This window comes from Egretta garzetta, unplaced genomic scaffold, assembly GCF_000687185.1.
Source record: "Egretta garzetta isolate BGI_Z169 unplaced genomic scaffold, ASM68718v1 scaffold553, whole genome shotgun sequence".
In the NCBI taxonomy this organism is placed as follows: Eukaryota; Metazoa; Chordata; class Aves; order Pelecaniformes; family Ardeidae; genus Egretta; species Egretta garzetta.
The window spans coordinates 1,462,529-1,478,946 of NW_009259328.1; the positions used below are offsets into that span (position 1 = coordinate 1,462,529).

Consider the following 16,418-nt stretch of genomic DNA (forward strand, 5'->3'; position numbering starts at 1 on the left):
TCTTTCCCTCCTCTCTCCTTTTTAGAGCTGCACAAGAGACAGCTCCCATGGAGCCAACAGAACTATTGTAATTTCACTAGGCAATGACAGACTCCCTTAGAATTACAGTGTTTGACCAGGATCTTTTTTTGTTTCACAAACTGGCTTTCTTTTAAGATATTTGTATGCAGGATTTCTTGAAGTGACTTAAAGATTACAGTATTCCTGCATCTAGTAAAGTCTTTGAGGTAATATGAGCTGGCTTTGAAATCCTATTTTCAATGAAATCATCCTGGTTCGATATTCATATAGTTCTTACAGAAATTAAGTTCTGTAACATCATAGCTCTTACAGACACAAGAGCATCTGAGACAAATAGGAAATAGGATTTTAGTTCCATACTGTATATTATAGTCCCACAGCATGCATGCAGTTCAATATATAACATATCTGACTGTAAATACCATGATAAAAGCCACTGTCAAATTGGCAGCAAAGCTTAATTGTTTTCAAAATATAAACTAAGTTTTTACAAGTAACTATCATGCTTTTTTGGAGGAAAAAAAAAGAATTCTGAATAAAGGTATTGAGGGAACTTTGTTATCAAGAAATCAAAGTATTTTTCTAGAACGGACTGATTTATATTTCTATGGTTTTATATATTTATATGGATTTGCTTCAGAATTATTTAAGAGCTAACTATTAAAATTCAGGTAGTTCTTTATGGATCTCTGTTTACAAATTATTCTTAAAAAAAAGACTTGTTGATAAATTGGGTTCAGCGTAGTCAAATTTTTTGCTGTGGATCATCATCCTCCTGAGATCTAAAATGTAAGATTAGTTACATCGTACGCATTTCCTCTAATGTAAACCAAATATCACTGAAGCATAGCAGACCTAGCTCTGCAGATTGCAAGTTCCCTTTTTTGAATTAGGAGTGGGTTCTGAGAGGCCTGTTTCTCATCTGTCAAATTTCATTATATTAGAAAATGCAAAATATTTGCATGTTTTTTGTAATGCACTAATAGGCTTGTATAATTTCTTCTCCCCCATCATAGCCAACCAAAAATACACCAGTAACATATTTTCCCTTCCTGAATTAATTCAGTGTCCTCAGGGATCATTGTGTTCAAAGATTTGCACATGAAAATGTCTTCTGGGGGCTGTAATTTTTTGAAGTGGATTTAGTTAGTCTATTAAATCATATTGTGATACCACATTTTTACTGAATGAAACACAACGCCAGAAGTAATTGCACGGGATTTTAAATGAAGCTATACGTAACAATGCACACTCAACAGAACGTTTGCTTGTAGAACAATAGCATGGGGTGGTTATGTTTGATTGCTTAAACATAATTTAATAACAAAATACTCTGCATTGCTCTGTGGAGGATCTGAATTCAAAACATTCAGCACATTCCTCCCATTGATACATCTCTGCAGCACCATTCTAAGACAAAATACACACAGATCAGTTGGGTAAAATTTTCTTTGAGCAACATCACTAACTTGATAGTATTGGCCAAAATAAAAGACATTCAATCTGCCCTGGAATGTATATCTGAGATCTCAGATTCTCGGTGGAAAGGCTTCTAAGTGAACTAAGTCTGGGTGGCTGTGGCGAATTCACAGACTAATAGCTACATCACGTCAGAATCGGATAGAACACACTGACTGTCTTCCAAAAAGCTGGAAATTCAGTGTCCTTTTTTAATGAAATGTTAGAACGCATGTAGTCTGATACCTGGGCTTTCAGATCCGTGCTTTGCTCAAAGCATAATGCATAAACATTAATACAAACAGGGCAGCTTGGGAAATTTGAACAGAGCAGACACGCAGTGCCTGTTTTACTCAGGCATTAGGATACCATCGTTTTAACAACAATAAAAAACCCCACCATAAAATCCTGTAAGCCAAATGCCACATACATTTTGAAATTGTTTTGGAGTCAAAGCTATTTGTGTACAATTAGCAAGCCACACAATCTAATTGCAGGTTTAAAAAATCCTCATGCAGAATTTTAACTTTTAGAAGCTCCTGCCAGTGAAATTCCACCCTTCCTGTTTTCAGAAAGATAGTCCTGTTTTTATTTTTTAACTAAATGAACTGCTGATTCAGCAGGCATTTCTAGCTCCGGCATTAATGCCAGGTCATTTACATTTTCAGTTTCTGCCTGAAACTGAAAAAAAAAGCAAATGACATCAAGAAGGCTGAAAACTAACAAAAAACTGTGTGTAAATAAACTTATTCCCGTCCCATAGTGCTGATCACTTTCCTGTTTGGACAGGAATTAGAAGTGTCAGTTCTATTACAAAAAATACTGTATTAAGTAAGACAGCACTTACCTCCACTTAGTATAATGACAGCTATAAATATTGCCAGGTCACTGTCATCTAATTCCAGTGCATTGAACTTCACAGCAAACTCAAACTTGGGCTCCATAAAGTCACAAAAAGGTTTTCTCAGGCTCTTCAGAAACTCTCGTGTCATGAATCCTTGTCCATCAGATATAAGAACTCCATCTTTATTCATCAGAGAAGCCAGGAGAGTGTATATGATCTCATGGACCCCATATTTCAGGAGAGTTACTTGGTCATTCAGGTCAAGATTCACAAAACCTGGAATGTTCTTGGCAAATTCCGTAATCTCCTGCACTGCCTCCACAGAGCGGAACTGACATCGCTGGAAAATGCGAATTGCGACCTCTTTGTTCTCCTCCTGCAGCGGTGACACATGCTTGCACTTGATCTGATCTTCTCCCATCATTAAAGAGTTCATGTCATAAATAACAAATGGCTAAAAAGAAAAGGAAAAGACAATTTACTTTCAAATGTCCTTTCTATGAACATTTGGCTGCTGAGAAACTGAAGCAACATAGAGAGGTTTCACTCATCAGAACACACTTAGGAATCTATGAGGAATATAACAAGGGTAGTTGACCCCAAAGGGTTAAATCTTCATAAACCTATTAATGCAAATATCCTCACAATGTTAAAACGAGTTAAAGAAAGGACAAGTAGTTCCTAAGGATTTCTCACATGTTCCGTGAATCCACATTCTAAAAATAGGACTTTGGCTGATACTTTTTTTAATAATTGGAGGGAGGGGTAAGGAACACTTATTAAAAATAGCCACTATTTTTGCCTTGTGTGTTTGTTTGGGGTTTTTTTTGTTTGTTTTACAGAATTTCTATAATACCAGGATTCAAAGCTTGGAATGCTTACAGACAAAAGATTAAAACGTTGCTTCTTTCACCTGAATTTTACTGGCTTCTGTAAAACAGGATCTAGTCAGTGTGCAGTGACGTGTCTGCACTTCTGATGATACAACTTCTTTTTTGGAGAAAGCCAGAGTATATTCATGTTTTGTTTACATCACACCCTGTCATGTTCTTTTCAAGTTCTAGCCTTCCAGAAAGTGCTGCAAGTAGTATCAACTTTATGGTATTGATTATCTGAAAAATGTAACCTTCTGCTCTTAATCCCCTTAAAAATAACAAGGTTAGGCTATATTTAAATGACTTGTCAGTGGGAAAGAAAACACAAATAACATGATACAAACTACAGCAGCAAAATTCAGAACACAGGAACAAGTTTGACTGTCAAATAAACTCAAGTGGAATAAATCAATTTTGAAAACAGATTAGAAAAAGTAGTGCCAGGAAAACTTTTGTTAGGATCTGGAAACAATCCGTTTCAGAAAATGCAGAAGCAGCTCCTGGTTTTAAAGAAGTGGTTAAGTGAGGATTTCTTGAATTTATCTGAAGAATCTTTTCCTGAGAGGATTAATGCCTACGTTGTTCATTGCTGCACTGAACAAATATCTACTGATATTAATAGGTTTATTAACATACTTCATTAATTAATTAAAATACAAGGAATTATACACCGACACTTGGACTAGAGAAATGCATTTTTAAATTGAACATCTTTTATGATTACAGATTCTAATGCCTTATTCATACAGGTGCTCCTTCTCATGGGTTTATATTCACTATAAGCTGCAGAACAGATTCAAAAATAACCCAACCCTTCTTATATGCAATCAGTGGTCCTCCCCACAGAACCCGCTTCTGGACACTCCAAAAATTCTGTTCCTATTTGATTAAACCAGTTTTGAAGTCTATCCAGTCCTAAATTATGAAGGATTTTTTAAAACTGGAAATAGCTGCTTTATTTAGAGCTTGATGGTGCCTTCTGAAGAGGGTTTTGCCCACAGACACTTATCACTACCCACCAGCTAGCGGTTACTGCTCCCATCTCCTATAGCCCCGCAGATGGAGATTGGGAAAGTGGTTGGTCATCTGTTTCGGGCTGAGTCGAACGCAACATTCCAACCCACTCTCACGAGGAGGAGAGGGAGGGAGGACAGCTGACGGGTTTTGTCTTTAACTGATACAGCTGTTGGAAAGCAGAGGTCTCTGTGAACTGAAATGAGAGTATCTGTGCAAGAGGATTTCAGCTTTCAAAATGGTTTGGTTAAATCAATATTCTGCTGTTTACAAGACCAATGAAACTAGTGTTGTCACTGTCACGGGAACCGCAGGCAAACATAGCTCCAGACTGTGGGATTTGGTTAAATGGGGTGTGAGGTATGACATGCTATTTCCACTTGCACTAGGATTTCAGTGTGAAACTGAAAAAATAAATACACCGCACTGAGAAGAGCCAGGAGGATAAGGTATTTTTTAAGATGCAATGCTCTTTTGGCAGCAGAAAAAACATTTTATACATATCTGTACATATACATATGCATGTATATGCAAAACAGTGGAATAACAAGAGTGTAGAGGAGACTTTTCAAATGCGTGGTTCAGTACCAGTAGGTCATTCCTTTCTTTTCATTGCAGAAAATCTTAAATGGGAGCACCAAGTACAAGAAAACGTCATCTATTCTGAGCATGTACATTTGCTTTGGTAAGACTATGCTATGCCATCAGCCTACTGACATTAGAAGATGAAAATCGAAGAAGAGTTCAAAATTGCTAAAGAAATGTGTAATATAAAGATTCAGATGAACTTTGTGAGCAGAACCTTATGGCAAATGAGCACTGCAAGCCCCAGAAGAGGATGAGTTAGTCATTTTAGTTTTGACACACTCGCTTAGCATAGCCAATAATTTTCAGTTAATGCAGATGATACAGCAATTAAAAAATAACATAAATTTAAACTATGCCCATAGTAAACAGCTTGATGTTCCAGAGTACAAAGTCCATTGCAGTTCAAACAACATAAAAGTTGTAACCATTAAATACTGAGTGCCAATCTTTCAGTGTAATTTTTAAAAAAAAAAACAACTTGAAAATTTGCAGCAAGGAAAAGCTGAATTCTAGGGCTATCGTTTTAATGCTATATTCTAACCTAGCAAAGTTTTCAAACTTTCAATAAAGAGGTAGAACGTCACTGATGGCATACTATGTATTTACTGCCTGAGTATTGCATTAGTTTCGCTCTCAGACATGACCAAGTCACATAAGCCCGGATATTTGTTAAGTTCCCAGCGCAACAGATCAGCAAGCCACACAGCAATCGATTTCTACGACAACCTCATAGAACCTTACAGAACAAAAGTAGGATTTGGGACCTCAGAAACAAACTTCCCAGATTTCTAAATGGAAAAATCAAAGATGAGAGCACTGTGGGTAACCCTGCGCAAACTTCTGTTACGTTCCAGAGTGGGCAGCTGCAGAAAAAAGGAGCAGGCCTCCTGGTGACATGTTTAGGATGAAGGGGAGTAAACAAGATATATAATTACACTACCACCCCCTTCTATTCTGTCTCCCAGTGCAGGTACATCGTTATTAAGAACACACTTACAAAAACTAAATTGCTGTATTCATTCTTTCCCAGTAACCCACGTTTCTGATATAGGAGGGAACTGCAGAAAGACTTGGAAAAAGCAATGACCCTCAAGTGGACTTAATGTCAGCTTTCTGCAGAATAAATAAACTGTGCTCGTTCAAACTTTATATACTGCATGAGGAAAAGTTACTCAAATTGTAAGCGTCCACCATATTTGAAGTTTTTATCTGAGGGGTACAACCAAATTAGGGTCAATATTTAAATTATTATTTTAACTGCCTTTAAAGAAAGCAAGTCTGAAAACCCTCAAAATTCTTTCCTGTCTTTGAAATCATTAAAGAAAATAAAAGTCTCTGCGTAATCCTGACAATAAAACTTTTGCCAATAATTCTAGAAAGTATATCAAATTAAGAGTTACTAGTTTTGGAAAAATGTTTTGTTCTTTAGGTATTAAAATAGTGACAAAATTTAAAACCTACCATAATTATCAGATCTTATTTATCCTCCTCCTCACTGACACAGAAAATTGTTACGTATTGCCAATGAAGCTTCCGAAGCAGCCCACAAATACACATATCTCTACTCCTTACTTTTAAAAGTTTGTCTTGTACCTTCTCCCCAGATTCAGATTGCACCAACACAGGATACTGATCTGATCCAAGATAATCCAGTTAAATGCAGGAAGTCATAAGAGTAAGCATCATAGTTAAGGCTAGCAACAGTGTTGGAATCATCTGATGCGAAAAAGAATATTCCTTTGGGTACAGCTACTGATAATACACTGTGATAATGCATTATGGTATGGACGCTTGAATAGTATGGCAACCAGTTCCTGACAGCTAGATAGGCACCTGAAACAGATAGTGTGGAAGATAACCTTTGGTGAAGGAGAAGGAAAACGGGAAGAGTGGATCAGAGAATACAAAAAGGTTAAGGTGACCTTCAAATTCTTGTACTGGTTTCAAATATTTTATTAGGTGAACTTGGGTTTTTTTCAAATATGTTTACTTATCCTATCTAAAAACATTTCCTGTGTTTCAGACACAGCTTGAAATATGTAACTGCCAACAGCAAAGTTTTTGGTTTTTTTTTAAAAAAATGTGTTGTCAATGTGGTAAATCATTTACTCAAAAGAAGGAAAAAAAAAAAAAAACCACAAAAACCAGAGGGAACTAACTGATTTGTCTGTCGTCTTTCCTGTCAAGATCGCCCTCGCCTTGGCTTTGGTCAGAGGGAAGGACTTTATGTATGAGTCATACAAATGCTTGGCAAGTGCTCGTAGATCAGCAGATTCAGGGTTTAACTGGTCGATGTCGCTGGAAATCTCTGCCAAGAGCTTCTCCTTCTCCGCTTGTGGCATTCGCCCAAACCTGATGGCTGAAGAAGATGACAAGCAATTACTATAGCTACAGTTGCACCTAATATTTGAATAACTTTTTATGTCACCTTTTGTTATGAGCTCTTCCCATTTTTATTAAAACAGTTCTTAGGCAAGCAAGAGAAAGATGATTTTCTCCAATAACACAGGCAAAACAGCTGAAGTGCTTTAAAGAAAAGTAAACAAGCAAATATCAAAGAGGAAATAATTTATGTGCCCAAGCAGTAAGATTACAATATCTTGCTTGGAAATGCAAAACTATTGTCAGCTCACCTGACAGAGTTGTTGAAAACCACTGGTTCTGCCTCCAATCTAAGTAAAATGTAGAGAATCTTTATGATATTAAAAGTCTGTTGGCTTAAGGTAGGAACCACTGTTCAGCCTGTGTTGTTTTGGGCAAATCACTGTACGGAACTCGGATTCTTCATTTGTTGAGAAACAAAACACTCACATGCCTCGCTAAATTCCTAAATAGTTCAACAGAACTTAATGTTGCCATTGCTATAAAATGTTACCAAAAGAATTAAGGCATGAGAAAGAAGGATGTGCAGGGAATAAAAAGCCAGAAAAGGCTGAGTTCCTCATGGTAACTCTATGTGCATGCAGTATGAAAAGAGCAGGAAATTGTTTGGCCTACTGATATGATCTCATAGTTGCTCAATACCGACGTCAGGCAGGCTGTAAACCTCCTGCTTTTAGACCGATGTACTTACTGTCCGAGGCACTATTTATTCACAGGGGGACTGACTTGGGAAATACTTCAAATGAGCCATCAGGATCAAGACCGATTTATCATACAGTATTTCAATAAACAGAATTTATTTTATTTTACCAAAACAAAACAGAACAAAAGAACATCAAAACAAAAAACAGAAGGAAGAAATAAAGGTTTGCATTTTTGGCCTTAAGAGGAAATGGAAATATTACAAATATTTTTTCAGTGCTTAGTGTGTTTCTTGGATAAAGTGAAAGTGCTGTTAAGATCTTACATATAAATAATTATACTCGGGACGTTTATTTTGGAAACAACCAGCCACTTTCCCTTTATGAGGACACTTGCAGCGTGCTGATGGACACAAATGACACTTTTATTCAAGGATAAACAATTGTATCAAAAAGCATATAAAAACTATTTGTCATATATTTTTTTTTTTTTGGTCAGTTCTCTTATTTCATGGCTGTAGAAACAAGGTTATTGATTTTTACAACTGCTACCTTGCTCTTTCAGCAAACTTAGTCTCCGAATGATGCATGCTGTATATTTCATATTTGCTTGGGTACTCTTCGAGTTATCATGTCAGAAAAAAAAACATCATGAAAGGACACCTAGATCAGTGGATACAAATTAACATATTCTAATTTCTTCCCTGAAATTTTGAATAATTGCCAGCTGATATTTGTTTTATATCATATATACTGTGCCATATATATTTTTTTCTCTCTCATGGGGAACACTAAGTATTCCTAATCAGCTCCTAACCATGATTTTCAGGGAGACATCAGTGCCAGCCCTCCTTATTTCTGAGAGCGAAACATTTAAAGAAAGATTTTTTAACCATGTATTACTTTATATGATATGCTACGATGGCTCCAAGAGACTGACACCATTCTGTATAGAAGTAATGTGAACAGATGAACATATGGTAATGTTAGTGATGTATGAAAAAGCAGTATCAAATAAAAGGAGAGCTCGTATCTCTACTTAGTGTAACCTAAATAAAAAGATGAAAAAATTCAGCATAACTGCAAAGGACTTAATTCAGCTACATATGCTGCTGTGAACACTGTGAATCAAGACCATTTTGATATTTTCATTTTGCAGTTAAAATGGGTTCTCTCACTATTAAAACTTCTTATTTGTAGTTAATACAAATCCTTTGAGTTTTTTTAAAAAAACATGTGTGGATGTTGATAATATTAAACCCATGATACTAATATCTGCATTTTAGACATTCTTGAACATGAAAAATGAATGAAATATGAAGAATGAAGTAAATCATAATGAAGTAAATAGAGTGAAAATTCACTGAGAATATTTTATAGCATCTACAGATTTGTTTTGGTGATACTTAAGGACTGATTCAATAAAGCTAAAATATATTATTACGTACATATTGTAAGAAGTTGTTACAGGGACAGAAAGTATACCTAAAATGTGGGGTCAAGAAGGTGTTAAAATAATAATAAAGTTAATAAAATTGTTAAAGGTTAATTAAAAGTTCATGTTGAATGCTTTGGCTAGACATTTGTTAAATGCATATTTTCATTAGAAGCTATTATGTTCTTCACTAAACTTGGTTTCAAATTTAATGATAATTTAATATTAAATTTGTGACACTCATAGGATTATGTTTTGATTAATTTGTCCACTCTTCAAATGGGCATTTTGCAATAGCTTCATCAACAGAAAAAAACTCATGATACTTTGATGCTTCTGATTGGGTTAATACTGTTAATATTTCATTTACTGTTAGTAGTTCTAGAGCAGATGCCTTCTTTATCTTATCGGTTATGTTTATTTTGCCCGCCATGGTGATACTCATTTTCCTGAAAAGTGCTTTGAGATCTCTGCATGAAGAGTGCTATGAAAACCAGGTATTATTTATTACTGTGCTATTTGTTCCAGCACTCTTCCTTGCTGGAATCATATCTAATTTTTTGTTTCCATGTGTTTGAGAATTCATAATATTTCAAATATATAATTTTTATATATACAGTCAACCCCCCCTGTGGACATTGATGTTAAATCAGAACATTGTCTTCACTGGGCTAAATTTTATGAATGCGAGCACCCTTGCGGATAATTTATTTTGGAGTTAAAGCCCAAAGACGCGGTGGAAGACTATATCAAATAATATTTGGTTAAAGTGGCATAGAAATTTGCTATATATTTTTAAGACATATTTGGCATAGGTTTGGTAAGGGGCCTCATGAATGCTAACTTTTCTATGAAGATCAGATTCCTGGTTTCTTTTTAAAAAAAGATTATTTTAAAATCCTTTTGTGCAAATGAAAAAGGAAAAAAAACCCAACACAAACAGCAAAAGAAGTAAGTACTACTGCCTAAGGTAACATTGGGTAATATAGCAAGTCTGTTAAAATGCTGAGGAGATTACTCTGAGAGGAAATAAGCACACATGTTGTTATGTGGTAAACTAGGTTATAAGCATTAACTTTTCTTTTATATTCGGTCACATGCTGCATTTGGAATTGCATTAGATATAACAAACAAAGCTTACTCATAGCACAGCAAGCAATTACATCCATGTCAAATCAGTCTACACTACCCATCGTTTTCAAAGAATGCACTAGTTGATTAGATAATCAAAGCGGGGGGATGGGGGGTGGTGTTGTTATCCCTCACTGGCCTAAGACACCCATCCTTGGTTTAACAACCAGCTTGAGCGGGACTGTCAGCCGGCAGATCAATGGCTATCAGTGCAGCAAAGCAGCCTCTGATATTAGCAGAGTTTGCATTTAGCAGATAGGACCAAGTCTTCTTCTAAATAAATGAATTGACTTAATGAAGACTGGAAATGAGATCTTACTGTTTTCTGTATTATATAAATCCTTCGGGTGTATCTTGTTGCCTGCCATCATAATATCAGAGTTTTACATAAAATAATTCAGCAATAATGAAATCCCTCAGGAATCCTGTAATATTTTCTCATGTTTAGTGTGTGAAAACTGTGGTTGGGGTAAAGTTTGTTATGCATCTTTATTTTTGTGTGGATTGCATGTTTATTAGCAATCTATTGTTTCCACATGGGTGTGTTTCTTTCTAAATGTGTGTTTGTAGGATGGATTAATAGCAGTGGATCTTTCATGATCCACTTTACACACTGTCCCTCCTTCATGAAAATGTGTGTCTTGGAAGTTTTCTGATGTAATAAACGTGCTACATTATTTTCTTTGCCTTTCTGTGGAAAAATTAGAATATTTATCCTTACGCCACATTTTACGGCATGGAGAAGTCACTATGGTTGCATATAGACTATTCTGTATACTCTTCTGATTGTCTAGATTATTTCTGAGCATAAATGAGTCCCCACATAGGCTTATAAACACAGTTTCTTACACTAGAAACACAAGACAGAGCCAGGGCAGATACATGTTGGAGTTTACTAGGGGCATGTGCCCAGATTGAGCAATTCGCTGCTTCCAGAACTGATAATAAAGACATATTGCCATGTGTGCTCTTTTGCCCATTCCAGCAGTTGGTTTTATATAAACAGGGCTTGTAGTGGAACAGAAAAATTAATGACATTTCTAAAATAAAAGCACCAAGCTTCTGCTTAGTGGTACTTCAAAACACAATCCGAGCAGTTAAGGGTTAAACACAAGAGCAGCACTGTGGCTAGAGAAGGAAAGGAAAACAATATTCAAAGCATGAGAACACCACTGTCTTTTTTAACCTTCAGCCAAGTGGTATGTAGCGTTTATACGTGAAAAAATGTGGCTGTAGCTGCTAAGCATCTTCTTGCATTCCCCATTTTTCTAAGTGCTCTATTAATTTTGCAATAATATATCTATGCAAAGAAAGTCATAGACTGGAACCCTCAGGCACAAATAATCCACATTCTGATTCCAGGCATTTAAAATTCATATAATTCCACTACCCAAATGGATGAACTTTAATCTGTATATGTAATGCAAAAATGTGTCTCAGTGTCATTGGCAACAACCAGTGTTGCATTTCTGCATGCTTCTTCATATAGGCCTGTGTCTTCAAAGGTGAAATTCAGTTCTTTTTTATAAATTTTGTTTGTTTATAAATGATGGAGGGATGAGGGTGTTTCACGAAATGTAATGTAACCAGACTGGGCAAAAAAGGCAAATGTAGAAGCCAATACTTGAACAGAAGCACTACTAACTCCCTTTTAGGTGAACTCCAGTTGAGAGCAAATGAAAGCATCCCTTCAAGCCCTGGGGCAATGGCTCTGCCCTGTGCCCCTCCTCCCTATGCCTCCCCCTGACTCCCATAACCATGGCTCCTGCTGGTGCCACGGCTTCTGCCTTGGCAGTGGCCGAACAGGAAAAAGTTAATTTTTAAAATATTTCTTGGGCCCTTTATGTTACTAAGCCAGAGAGACCAGTCTTGGCCGCCTTCTTCTTGATAGAACTGCACATGGTTCCCATTGACATAATTGGAAGCTGTGTTGCTAGGTTATGAGAGAATTTGGCATGCACCTTGAAAACAATAATAATAAAACCTCCTGAATTACTATAAAAATACCCACAGTAGCATTTCAAAATTAGATTTATTTTTAAGCATTACTGTTGCATCCCAGGAACTTGAAAACCATATTTTCTATTAGCAAAACATTTCCCATACCAATTTACATTCACTGCATGTATTAACTTCGCAAACCACAGTTAAGCTTTCCTCTTGTGGACAGTACACTGATTTTTTATATTGAAAATAATGAAAGTTCTAAAAAAAACCACAGAGAAATTATTTTCCCAGTCATGTTTGCAATTCGTTACCCTTAGAATTACATAAGTCTCTATGTTACGACATTTAATTCCTGTTTTTACTCAACTTTGCCAAAGCAAGGCAGCAAAGAATCTTCATTATGTCTTTCTGTCCGAACATTCTTAAGTATTTCCACATGAATCGATATGTTAATTTTAAAGTTCAGAGGGACTTGATTCTAAATTCTGTGCAAGAGAGCAGTATCATGATATGCTAAATGCTATCTGGCTATGTACTGTAAAGAAGGCACAGAACCATACGCGATTGCAAACACCTCTGCCATCTAAGACTACAACATACTCAAAATGGAAACGCTGGTTCCAGTTCACACGTGGGAGGGGATATTCAGCTCTGGATGGTGGAGGGCTCAGACAGCACGTAGTACACAGCCAGCACAGCTATACGCGCTATATGATGAGAGGCCGACAGCTGAATGGGCACGCTAAGAAACGCTGCGCTCCTACTTACTACCCATTGGAATCTATGCCCAGCTGTGGGCGTCCAAGGAAGGGTGACAGGGTTTTTTTTAAAACAGTACAGGGTCTGACCCATTCATTTAAAGTATGAGGAAGCGTTAACTTAGTGATGCTAACAGTCCTCGGTAACTGTCCTTTGCATCAAATTCAAGTTATTATTCACAACATTTCAGAATATTCTCTAGTCAATTTTCCATAATTAAATTAAGTATTCCACTTACAGGAAAGGGATATTGAGCTACAGTATGCAAAACAGTCTTGTCAGAAAATAAGACAATGAACTGAAAAATAACAATTACGTTAGGTATGTGTTCAGGAAGAACAACTAGAAGCATAATGAGCAAGAATAATAGAGAGCAAAACCAACTCATGGTATGTATTATATCGATAAGTGCAGATGTCTACCTATCTGATTTTTAAGTTGCAAGTAATCTCTAATCATATACATAGTCTCCTAAACTCAGAGGCACTCTCTCTGATACATATTTCTAAACTACGTGCATATATATGTATTTCTAAACTGCCCATTGTAAATAAACAGAAGTCTCCAGATGTTAAAGCAGCACATTCAGTAATCATATTAGTGTTTCATGTTATTTTTCTGGAGAAACATTATTGTTTTAAAATATGCTATGTGCACTTACCATTATGTGACATTCCAACAGCAAGGCATTTCTGAAATCTGCAGTACTGACATTTATTTCTGCTTTTCTTATGGATGCGGCAATTAAGATCACACCTGTCATAAATTAGCTTTAGTCTGATTGTTCTTCGAAAAAAGCCCTGGAGTAAACATAAAAGCATGTAAAAGGATGCAAGAAACTGCCAATGCCATCGTCTCACTTCTCTGAACCCAATTTTATTGGCTTGGTTTAAATTTTCTTTCCCAACTAAATATTTTTAATTCTGTTTCAAATATTTATTTTCCTTTTTCAGCCCTTAAAGAGAATTTATGTTCTTTCATCTATTCTATTTCTTTGTTTTTGCAAAGTGCTGAATTAATTTTGCAATATTTATTTCTGGGTTCTATTTTCTAGGTTGTTTTATTTTCTAGCTTATCTCCATTGCTTGGATATTACAAGTTTGCAAAGTACATTGACACATGAAAAACCCAAAAACTTGGTGCCAAACTCACAGCAATTATTGCCCAGAAGTCTTATGAAGTCTATTAAAAGAGAGAAATCATTATGGAAATTCACAATTCTGTCTTTTCGCAGTTTAAAGATGCTTTCTCAGATCACTCATAATCAACTAATAAAGTTTATCCAAATTTGTCACCATTTGTTCCTTCTAACAATTGCTCCTCACAATGAATAATAAAAGCATAAAGCCAACGCTTATTTATATAATTCACTGTAATTGAAGTAATCAACAGCATAATTATTGGTTTGTATGTGTTCCTAATTCAGTGCTACAAATTTTATTTGAACTCTGCATTGGGTGTTTCCTATTATTTTCCTCAAGATACTGAAAACAGAGAAAATGGGAATTTCATATTAAACTCTGTAATATTTTTCTTTGAACTCAATGAATTATTAATTTCTTTTGGTGGCATTTCTTTTCTTGTTCTCGAGGACAGTCAATTTTTATACCATTCATTTGTCCTTTATGTGTTATAAACACTAAATATCACTGACATAAAAAAAAAGCTGGTGGTGTTTTAAAGCAGAAAGCCACATTCTTTACTACAATTATACTTTTCTGTAGTCACCTAGAAATGTGTAAACTGGGTAAAGAAACTAATCAATCAGAATAACAGAGTCTGAATTTTAAATTGCTCAGAATATCGAGCTTTGAAGTTGGGCATGAGTCTGCTTTTGCTGCATTCAATGAATTGAGAACAAAAAATTCCAATAGATCAGTAACATAATAAAAAAGCAAGTCATATTTTAAAAAACTGCCACTTATTAAGTCATAAAGTATATGCAACACATGTGGAACAACTACTTAAAGACCTAAAGCTTTTTTTAAAAAGCACAGATCTCTGATTTTACCAAGTGATTATTCAGATGAAAATAGTATCCAATCTTACGTGAGAAAAAAGCCATTTGTGACAGCTTACCTTACAACCCTCACATGCGTGCACACCATAATGAAATCCAGAGGCCTTGTCCCCACACACACGGCATTCAATAGCCATAAGGGAGTTGGAAGACTCCTCATGAGGTTTATTGTACAACTGAACTTTTTCTGAAAAATAGGGTGGGGACGGAGGCTCCATTTTGATCGCACCTGTGTATGGAGAAGATTTAAATGATAAAGTATAACTAAATATCTTGAAGAAGCAGCAAGGAATAATCACAAGCAGTCACAGTAAACATCGATTCATAGGTCTGTTTCATAATACAAGACGAGTAGTAAACAATGAGAAGGGAAGTTAGCTGTAAGCAGCTATTTCACTGGCAGTCTGTAGGCTGGAAAACCTTGGAGAGGCAGATTCTGATGCAGAAAGTGTATTACAGATTCAGTTTTCAGCTCTGTCATGTGGATGTTAAAAATTTACATATGGAGAGCTCATACTTGAAAGGTCTTACTTCTCGCAGTATCTAATTGGTTGTATTACTTTAAGGTGTTAAGAACTACTGCAGGGAGATGGACTGGAGCTTCTGATCTAGTCTAAAAAAATATTTAAGTATCTAGTAGACCTATACATTGGATATCTATTATTGGATGAGATATATATTGGATATTTAAAGGAATTTAGCACTCTCCTGGGGAACACTGTTCAACCTTGGATGCAGTTTAGAGATTCATTTTCTCTTCTGAAAGTTTCTAATTAAGAGAATATTGAACAAGCTCAAATAACCAAATGTGATATCTTTAAATCAATCATTACTGGTCATAGAAGAAAGCTGTGGCATTTGCCACTATAACATTACATCAGATCATGTCTCAGGAGTGATGTAGCAGACATAGTATTACAATAAAGTGAATGTATTTCTTTTTCAGAGTGGCTACAGTATACAAACTACGTAAGAAAGAAAACTTTCTAAACTAGGGAGAGAAAAGAAAAGTGGAAAATTATCTAAGTAATGATGAAGAGGATTTATCCTACCTAAACTCTACTGCACTCTCTAGCTTCTTATTAAAGTGTTATGGACATTTCTAATCAAAAAAAAGATAAATAAATTATTAGCTGGAAAAAGGTCTTCTAATTCATTTAGTAAGTAACCCAGAGGTACACAGCACCTGCTTCTCTGTACAACCAAAATTATACACCACAACTTCCCTAGCAAGAATTACCTGAAAGAATTCCTGTACAGATTACTACAAACAAAAATGATGTCAGATCTAAGTAGGCTAAGT

The 16,418-nt window shown here is 35.8% G+C and overlaps 1 protein-coding gene across 1 annotated transcript in view; it reads right to left on the reverse strand.

Moving 5' to 3' along the window:
* Positions 1–16,418, reverse strand: part of PPARG (peroxisome proliferator activated receptor gamma) — a 22,537-nt gene that overhangs the window by 5,269 nt on the left and 850 nt on the right. The window contains exons 2-5 of the mRNA XM_009636635.2: positions 15,175–15,344; positions 13,757–13,895; positions 6,960–7,159; positions 2,327–2,777 (exon numbers count right to left, since the gene is read on the reverse strand). Coding sequence (XP_009634930.1) covers positions 2,327–2,777; positions 6,960–7,159; positions 13,757–13,895; positions 15,175–15,344 — 960 coding nt within the window. The remainder of the gene's footprint in view (positions 1–2,326; positions 2,778–6,959; positions 7,160–13,756; positions 13,896–15,174; positions 15,345–16,418) is intronic.